This window comes from Camellia sinensis, chromosome 1, assembly GCF_055761805.1.
Source record: "Camellia sinensis isolate YWXY chromosome 1, ASM5576180v1, whole genome shotgun sequence".
Taxonomy (NCBI): Eukaryota; Viridiplantae; Streptophyta; class Magnoliopsida; order Ericales; family Theaceae; genus Camellia; species Camellia sinensis.
In genome coordinates, this window is record NC_138961.1 from 222,383,688 (window position 1) to 222,393,756 (window position 10,069).

Below are 10,069 nucleotides of genomic sequence, written 5' to 3' on the forward strand. Positions count from 1 at the left end.
TTGCTTAACAATTATTTTCAAATAAAAGAACTGATCATAAATATTTATGTAGAAGGTAATATAAAACAATGACAAAAACTCTGTAACATGTAATATTTAACTGGCATAATGTGGTAACTTTTCAGAAATAAAACTCTTTGATGCAGAAAAGTAATATACTTGCTGCTTTGTCATCTTGCATGTTCAAACTAGAGAGAGAGAGATATATGATAGTGGAAGTGGTGTGTGTATGTGAGTGTAGGAGGGAGGAGATGGTGGTGAGTTAAAGTAATACAAAAGGGGAAGAGAGGGAATAATATGTTGTCAAATTCCAGAGAAGCAAACAGAGGGAGGCAGGCAGACACATAAAAAAGGCTGCATGTGGAATCCTTCTCACTGTAAGAATCAAATTGCTGTTTTAAGGAAACTCTTTCCAAAGGCTGCTTTTTAACCCCAACCCCCACTTCATTCACAACTCACTCGCTCGCTCACTCACTCACAACTCACTCACTTGTCATTAGTCAAATATCAAAAACATTGAACGAATCTTCATTTGCCACCCCACCAGGCCTCCTCCACCACCACCACCACCTTCTCTAAGATATGGTCTTGTGGTGTCTGTACACACATATATATATATATATATATATCTATAAAGAAGTTGTGATAACCAAGAAGATATATTCTTCTATCTCGGAGTTTATTCTTTGTCGTATATTTTATTTCAAATATCTTCTACTGTTGTAATAGAAAAAGTACTACTTGGTTCTAAAAAATTTAGAAAAAAATCTTTTCTCCTCTGTAGAAGAATGAAATCAACACTCTCCTCCTATCTAGAAAAATTCAAGTCCTATCCTAGCCAGGCCTTTCTTTTAGGTATACCTATGATATATTTTATGCAACAAAAATGCGAAATCTGCCACAGAAAAAGCACTTCAAGAAAACCTAACATTTTCCCATTTTTAACACTTCTTGGTCCTTGGTACAAGTACACCCTCATAAATTAACCAAACATTAACACACCTCAAAACACACATACATAATATTTAAAAAAAAAAAAAGAGCAACAAAGCAAAGAAGAAAAATAATTCTACATCCCATATTCATATACCACAACCCAGACCACCACAACAACAACAACAAACCCTAGCTTATGAAAGTAATAAAATAAAATAAAATAAAATAAAAAGGATTCTTAAGGATATGCACCATTGGTTGTTGGCAGATCCGACCACGAAAGCGTCGGGTTCCAGTAATCCAATTCACCGGCAGCCGCAACAGGAGCTGACTCCAAAATTGCGGAAGAAGATGAAGATGAAGAACCCACATTGCTCATAAGTACCGGCGAATGATGAGGATAGTAGTTCACTGATGAAGGTCTAAGCCTTTGATACAGATCTTGAATACCCGTGTTTTGAACTTCACCAAGTACAAACCCATTGTGCTGTTGCTGTTGCTGTTGTTGATGGTGATTTTGTTGATGATGATGATGGTGTTGAACTTGAGCTTGGTGATTTTGTTGTTGATTATTGCTTCTCCAAAAAGGGTTGCACAGACCAATAGAAGGAACCTGGTTATTCAAGCCAAGTGCTCGAGCGCTCATGTGGGGCGATCCAATCATAACACTTTCCTCCTTCACAGTGAGAGAATTAGGGTTAGGGTTTTGATTGGCTCTGAGTAAGGCAAGCAGATGAGAATTCTGCGGCGAGGCCCATAGAATAGGGTTTGATGGAAGCTCTTGATCAAAACCACCAACGAGGCCTAGGGTTGATTTTCCTATCTCAGATGAGACAACCGTTTTTAACCTCCCCGCGGCGCCACTTGGCTTGCCGGAAGATGATGTCACACTGACAGTCTTGTTTTTCCTGCAACCGCCGCCAATCGGGACATTGCGGAGAGCGCCACCTTTGGTCCAGTACCGGCGGCAAGTCTTGCAGAAGTGGCGGGGCTGAGTGAGGTTGTAGTTGTTGTAGTAACAGAACTTGGTGTTCGATGAATCGCAACGCGGACACCGAAGGTTTTGGTTCTCCGCTGGGGCTGAAGAGCTCGCCGGAGTGGTGGCGGCAGAGGAGGAAGGAGATGGAGAAGATGAAGAAGGAGAGGGAGAAGGGGAGGAACCCTCTAGAACACCGGTGATGGAGATTTTTCTCTCTCCTCCTATTAGTCCAGCACCACCTCCTAATAGCTCTTGAATCATCTTTTTTTTTCTTTTTCTTTTTTTCTTTCTTTTTTGATCTACAACAATCCAAAAACAAGAAAAGCAAAGAAGGGTTAGTCTTTTTTGATAGTGGAAAAGCTATAAAGAAAGTAGGTTTTGTTGTATATTACTGTGTGATGATCTGTGTGAGAGAGAGAGAGGTGGAAACATGACTTGCCTTTGTGAGATCTCTCAGCTGAATATGGCTTTTCTTGGACTGGTCTTTGTGGGTGTAAAAGAATAGAGGACTGGAGGGTAGTAGGCAAAGCTTTAATATAGAAATACAAAGGAGAAGGAAGAGAGAAACCACTTTCTCTAGGTTTAGAAAATATAATAATATGTTTTTGTGGAATGAAGTATGAGGAAATTTTATCTTTTTCCTAATTTACCCTTGTCATCATACCTTTCTCTCTCATTAAAAATCAAAATTGATAATACCACATTATTGTCCTCATGATTCCAGTGGGCATTTGAGAAAGAAAGATTAACGAATCAGATTGGAAAATCTTCACTTTCTTGTTTTTTGATTTGAGTCTCTGGTCACAACGGACAACACTTCAGAAAAATCTCACATTTGAATGTATTTTGTAATATATATTTAAATTTAATGAAGCATAAATTAAACCTTAGATTGATATTTGAATAAAATTTTTATACAAAATAATATGATTTTCATTTTTTTTTTTTTTTGTTTCAAACCAAGTCACCTACTATTATAGTTTGTTATTCTAAAAATAAAATTGCCACATTATTCTGCACACTTTTTAGTCCAATTTTTTTTTTTTTTTTTTATATGAATATTTCTGGTACCATTTTTCAATTTGAAATTCAAATGGGTGTCTATGGGTATGTCAAATTTGAGTTTGGGAGAAGAATTAAAGTGTTGGTGGCAATATATATATATATATATATATATATATATTTATCCACATACGATTCACTCACCATTGTACAAATAAGTGGGAGCAGAGCTAAGAATTGATAATGATACTTGCAATCAAGTTTACTAAAAGAATAATCTTTGCTAGGGTTTTGCGCTTTCTTTATGAAAGATGCTGTTCAAAACAATCATTACTAGTTCAAGGAGAGGGCTTATCACTTACTTATACATGTGTAAAGTTTATAATGGCACTGCCCCGAAACTTATGGCTTGAATTTAGCCAACCGGCATGGTTTAACTTAACTTCGCCAATCAAATAAAATGTTATATTTAAATTATAATTATTATTTTTTTTTATGATTATTGAATTAATTATAAAAAATTTAAAATTTATTTCAAATATAATATTTCTAGTCAAAATGAAATAGTCAAAAAATAAAAAAAGTCAAGCAAATTAGTTCATTCCAAACGAGGGATGATTATATTTGGTTTATGAATTTAGAAAAAAAAAAGAAAAAAATAATGTGTGACATATAATTAGATTTTATTTACCTTATTTCTTTCATTTTTTAAATTTTTACCCAAATTCATTTAGTGTTATCAATTATATGATAGGAGTAATGGAATAAATAAATAGTTCTTATTTTCTACTTATTTAACCATATAATTCCATTGTTTTCATATTAGTTCTTTAATTAATTAATAATTTTATGATTGTTATATGCAATACTTATTCCGCAATCCTGTACTAGTAAGAGCTAAGAAATTGCAAGATGATTGGCAAGGTGTGTTGCACATTTGGGTATTGTTGAAGCCAAAGGTCAATTATTCGACCAATTTAGTGCGATTTCTTTTGTGTTGAAAGCTCAAAAATAAAAAATTAAAGTTAAAAACACATATTTCCTCATTTTAAATAATTATTTTTTTAATTTATATGAGTTATTTCTGCATCATAAAATGTAAATAAAAACTAGAACAAACACTTTAACACAAATTTCTTAAATTAAAAAAAAAAAAATATATATATATATATATATATATATATATATATATATAAACAGCCTCATAAATTACACCAAATAAGGTCAACACAATATATGTGATGGAGCGTTGTGAAGCTTCTTCATGTTTAAAACTTTCAGAGTCCTTAAAGGTAGATGTGGCCCAAAACCTTGCATAAGATGGCGTCTTTAATTGACTATGAAAACGTGAATGCAAATGAGGGTACATATTGACTTGAAAGATTTTATATCTATTGACTTCAAAATCCATTTGGTTGAGAGCTTAAGAAATCACTAACAAAATGATGTGCCTTTTAGTTTTTGCTTACCTAAAAATATTGATGTTCCTTTCGCATGCTGTTACTTTTGTGCTCGGCCGTTATTTTTAGATAGTATTCAAAATTTGATACTCAAATTTAGTCACTGTGGCATTATTGATGTCTTATTAATACTAGTTTTGATAATATGAGGCCAATTCAACTGAAATGGTTAGTAATTGTTGAGAAAATTGCAGATTATTTGAGAGAGAGAGAAGCATGGTTCCTTATACACACTTGTTGAGGAGAAAAAAAAAAGTTTTAAGCGGGAAAGAAATCTGGTGAAGAAGGGCCAAATAATTAAGAATGTTAAGTAATGGTTTATATGGAATGTAATAAGAAAATAGTCTTCAAATTAGGATAAAACTACAAATCTAAACCACCCTTTTGCTGAGTTTTGGGTGCAAAAATTAAGAAGGCAGAAATTATTTAGTAGGTTAGGAAGATTACATCATCAGCTCATGTGGTATGTACCCAGTGAAATTTTTAAAAAAAGTGATAGTTATTTTTTAAATTAATGACACATTGACAAAGTTCTTAAAATTTCTCTATGTATTATGTTTTTGTTCCCTTTATGTATTATTCTCATTGGTTGGGTACATTACTAATGTGGTCTGCCAGACTTATGTGGTCTGCCAGACTTATGGACTAATTGCTTAAGAGATGAGGACAAATTGTTGACCGCTATCTCATTTAAAAGCTTATGCAGTTAGAGAGGGCACTATAATAAATTAAGGCTTTAGAGACAAAAATTTAAGGACAAAATCACTTTTTAAGGACAAAATATTTATGTTACAAAAAATGTTACTATTTTATTTTTAGCGATAAAATTGGATATGATGAATTTCTAACCATTTAGGACCAAAAATTCTCAAAAAGTAAATTTTTTGGGAACTAATTTATTTTGGAGGATCCCCTCTTGTCATTGTTTTGGACAAGATGGGTTGTTTCGGCCCATGGGGCCCATCACATACCCTATTTTGATAATCTAAACCGTTCGTTTTGTCAGATTTTTCGTGTATTTCATCTATAAAAAAAAATTAGGTCAATCCAATAACTGTAACAAATTCAATTTATCGTATTTCTTACACAAAAAAAAAAGACGACCAAAAAAAAAAAAAACCTATAATTTTTTTTTGTGAAAAATGTGATAAATTGAATTAGTTACAGTTACCAGATCGACCTATTTTTTTTTGGGGGATGAAATACACTAAAAACCCGACAAAATGAGCGGTTTGGATTATTAAAATGAGAATCTGTAATGAGCCCATGAGCTGGAACAACCCTGTCCAGTCCAAAACAGTGACTGGAGGGGATCCTCTATTTATTTTATCGCTAAAAGTGCATTTTTTGATCTGCAAAAAAGAAAGAAAACTTTATTGATAAAATAAGAAAATAATACATTCAAAAATACAAAAGGATGAATGCAAAGAATATCCTAGCAAAACAAACCGATCTCAACTAGGATAGCATAAGAAAAGACGCCCAATCACTTACTAGCACACGAGTGGGTGAGAAACCAGCCAAAGGCACCCTGAGAAACTAGCCCAGTTCAAACTAGGAACACAAGCAGCCACCCAAACCAAATGAAAAACAGTAGCAGCAGCCCTCCAAAGCTTCAGCAAGCAAAGTTCTCCTCTGATCCAAAAAATAGCTTGAAAGCAAATTCTCACCAACTGTACGCTTGATACAATCTCATTAATGGGATATAAGCACCCCTTCCTTACGATAAGACTTCAACTACAAGGCCACTCTTAATTTAATTAACCCACACAGGTCTTCAATGACTGGTTGAATGCCATTAAAGATGTAGTCATTTCTATACTTCAACAAGGACCATAAAACAAATATAAGGTCAGCTCTCCTAAAAGTATATTTATTAGTAATATTTTTAAAATTTTGTCTCTGAAAACTTTTCACTGTGTTTGGTTTGAGTTTTCTGAATTAAGTTTTTTGAAAATTGGCTTTTTTGGTTTTTGTATTTTTTTGTTTTTAGTGAATATTTTTTAAATTTTAAACATTTTTTTTACTTTTTTAGATGCACCTTACTTAGATGTATCTAAAAAATAAAAAAATTGTGAAAAAATATTTTAAAAAATTAATAAATACATAAAAATAAAAAAAATGTACTGAATTCTTATATTTTTTTTTGTATTTTTGGTATTTAATGAATTTTTTTAAAAAAAAAATTTACAATTTTTTTACTTTTTATGTGTATTTATGTTAGGTGTGTCTAAAAAGTAAAAAAATTACTTAAAATATTAAAAAAATTCAGTAAAAACAAAAAAACACGGAAAATAAGAGAGTAGAATTTTCTGAAAACTGTTTTGAAAAACTGAAAACCAAGCAAGGTTACTTTTCGCAATAACTTTTTAACAACTGTTCTCGTGACAATTAAAATTAGTTCTTAAATATTTTTTTCAACAAAATTTATACTTTTAAAGATGAAAAATTTGGTTTCTACAACTTTTATATGTTATAATGGAGATAATTTTATAATTTACATGCTCCATACTTGTGGTCTTTTAGTTAAGTTGTATCTTGAAATTAATGTTTGTCTGTTTTTTTTTAAATTTTTTATTGCAACCCTAAAAATGTTGTGGTACTAGTGGTTCTGGCGGTGATGCTAGGTAGGGTGTGATGGTGTGGTAAGAAGGTGGCTGCAATAGTAGGTTGGTGGTTATGGTTATAGTGGTGGTAATGGTGGTAACAATGGTAAGATTCTGATTTGTTTCATTAGATCTAACCAATGTTTTTCATGTTTATAAACTAGAAAATGCTCTTCCTTTAATTTAGTTTTTTTTTTTAATCACAAATTTTTTTTTTCTTTGGGTGAATACAATTTTTTCTTTTCTTTTCTATTGTATCGAAATCTTTCGTGAAAACAACCTCTTCGTTTGCGGGAGTACGGTTGGGTATATAAACTCCTACCCAGACCCCGTTTAAGTGGGAGTTTCGTACATTTAAGTACGCCATGTATCGAAATCTTACCAAAACACGAAAACATATTTAAAAAAAACAAAAAACATTTTCAACATTGAGCTTAACAGAAAATTATATATATATATACATAAAAGTTTGAACCCCACTATTACTAAGATTGCAAATGAGCCGAACCGAGTCGAGTCGAGCTTTTGAATGTTCAAACTTGTTTATTAAGAATTAGTCGAGCTCGAACTCGAGCCGAACTTAAAAAATTGAGTTCGAACTCGATTCATCAAATAGTTGTTGAACTTGAGCTCGGCTTGAGCTTACTCAATTACATAAATGAGCAGAATTCGAGCTCGAGCTTGAGCTTGAATTTGAAAAAAAAAAATCAAATTTAAATTAATTTACTTGTTAAGATTTAAAAAAAAACAAAATTATAAGTAAAATATATAATAATATTTATATTAATAATAAATTTCATCAATCAAATATGTAAATTTATACAAACACCAACCATAAATAAAAAATAAAATAGATTATTGAAAATTTATTTAAATATTATTAAAAATAAATAAATATTTATTTATTTTTACATTCACGAGTCTTGTCGAGCCGAGTTTAGAACTACTCAAGTTCGGCTTGATTAATAAACGAATCTAAAAATCAAGCTTGAGCTTGTTCATGTAGTAAATGAGTTGAGCTCAAACGCACTTTAAACGAACTGAGCTCGATCTGTTCATGAACAGTTTGGTTCGTTTACAATCATGACTATCCTTAACAGCGAGCTTCATGGAACTATTAAAGAAAAATATCATATTTGACAACCTCACTATCTAAATCATAGTTCACACTTGAGATGAATTTTATAATGCAACTTGATCAAAAAGTATGAAGAAGACCTTGGTCATGGACCTAAATTAGCAAGGTCTTTCTTTTATATTTAGGTCTCTATTTCATCACTATTTTACCTACCCACAGGAACATAAGACAATCTGAATCAACTATCCTTTTCTATTTGGTACTCATGAAAAGACACTGTTACACTTTTACAATCCAAAACCAATGTAAAGGTAATTATTTAATAATATTATCAAATATCATGTAATATTGTGAAGTCTAATCCATCTTTATTAAATAGTTCAAAAATAAAAATAAATTATTCAACATATTTCGTAATTTTTCATTGTTCAAGAACATTGGGTAGGGTATACGATATGATACTCTGAGATTATTCTAACATGTGTGGCAACAAAATCTTTGTGTGAACAAGGTTCTTTTCAATGTACGTGTGGTTGTGCAACTACAAACATGCCAAGATAGAAAATGATGACAAAGTGAATATTAATAGAAAAATAAAAGTGTAATATTACAAACTCAAAAACAATTATTTTAAAAAATAAATTAATGGTCATAGTTAGTCATTCAAAGTTTATGTTACACATCACTAATTTAAAATTTATATTAAAAACTCAATTTTAAGATAAAAATTAAAATAATTTTTTTATGATTCGTAATAATTTTCAAATTAAAGAACGGTAGCTAGGGGAAGGAGGGTCCACATGTCTCACATTTGTGACACCATTTGTCAATCACCAGTGATTCAGTCATAATTGAAATGTAAAATCTTATCACTTCGGCTATACGTTAATATTGTAACTGACCTTTCACAACTAATGTTTTACAGTCTCACCCCCACTTCATTATATCAGATTAATACAAACGAGTGCTCTACAGATATTTTACTAAAATGTACTGTAATTAATAGTCTACATTTTTTAATGATTATTAAATGTGTAATTAAATAAGACATTCCCAATTACTTGAAGCAAGAGAGAAAAGGAACGACTGATGTGTTTTCCGCATAGCAATCATTATTGGGGGTTACATAAATCATTTTGAGACTCATTTTGATAATCTGAACCGTTCACTTTGAACAGTATATCGAGTAAAACATACTTGTAAAAAATTAAGTTGATCAGACATTATTAATTATTTCATCGAATCGCATTTGTATATAAAAATAAATGACAAATGTGATTTGAATTATAAAACTGGATACAAATGTAAATGGATGAAAGAGTTAATAATATCTAATCAACTTGATTTTTAGCCTCTGTGTGGGAAGAGACTTTTTGGATTTTTTTTAGCTAAAATAGCCACAAAAGACAAAATAGACTATTTTAGCCACAACAAACAAAACATCACATCCAACCCATAATCATTACACTATTCTCTCACAAAAAAAATTTAAAAAGTCAAAAAGCCAAAAAGTCCTTCCCAAATCAATCTTTTTAGCCCAGGCTAAAATAGCCAAAAAAGTCAAAAAGTCAACCCACTTCCCAAACGAAGGTATGTTCTACTCTTTGTATTCTAAAAAGTGAACGGTTCAGATAATCGAAACGTGCCTATATGGCCACACAACAGTCCCCCATTTCCGGTGCGAGTGTCCAACAAGTATATACAATATAGTTTAGGCTCCGTTTGGTAAGAGCTAAACGGGGCTTTTTTTGGCTATTTTAGCCACAAAAGACAAAATAGGCTATTTTAGTCACAAAAAATAAAATATCATATCTAACCCATAATCATTACATTTTTCTCTCACAAAAAAAGTCACAAAAAGCCAAAAAGCCAAAAAGCTCTTCTCAAACCAAATTTTTTAGCCTAGGCTAAAATAGCAAAAAAAGTCAAAAAGCTAAAAATCAACTCACTTCCCAAACGGAGGCTTAATTAGAGACAGTTGTTAGTAACGGTTAAAACCTAATTTTGA

General features: G+C 31.5%; 1 protein-coding gene across 2 annotated transcripts; it reads right to left on the reverse strand.

The window, feature by feature from the left end:
- Positions 1–913: 913 nt before the first annotated feature.
- On the reverse strand, positions 914–2,712 carry LOC114292960 (uncharacterized). 2 transcript variants are annotated; one of them, XM_028236969.2, is made up of 2 exons: positions 2,355–2,712; positions 914–2,214 (listed from the first exon to the last, which is right to left on the reverse strand). In XM_028236969.2, the coding sequence occupies exon 2, from the start codon at positions 2,174–2,176 to the stop codon at positions 1,175–1,177; it is 1,002 nt and encodes a 333-aa protein (XP_028092770.2). In that variant the 5' UTR covers positions 2,177–2,214; positions 2,355–2,712; the 3' UTR covers positions 914–1,174. The 2 variants fall into 2 exon arrangements, with proteins under 2 accessions (XP_028092770.2, XP_028092769.2); XM_028236968.2 differs by having other exon boundaries at positions 2,308–2,492.
- Positions 2,713–10,069: the final 7,357 nt, after the last annotated feature.

What these genes read in the sequence shown, in the direction of transcription:
- LOC114292960 (XM_028236968.2), bottom strand. Translation starts at nt 2,347, where the DNA reads ATGTTTCCACCTCTCTCTCTCTCACACAGATCATCACACA. An exon ending in CTCACACAGATCATCACACA is followed by an intron (nt 2,215 to 2,307) that starts GTAATATACAAC and finishes GGATTGTTGTAG; the next exon opens with ATCAAAAAAGAAAGAAAAAA.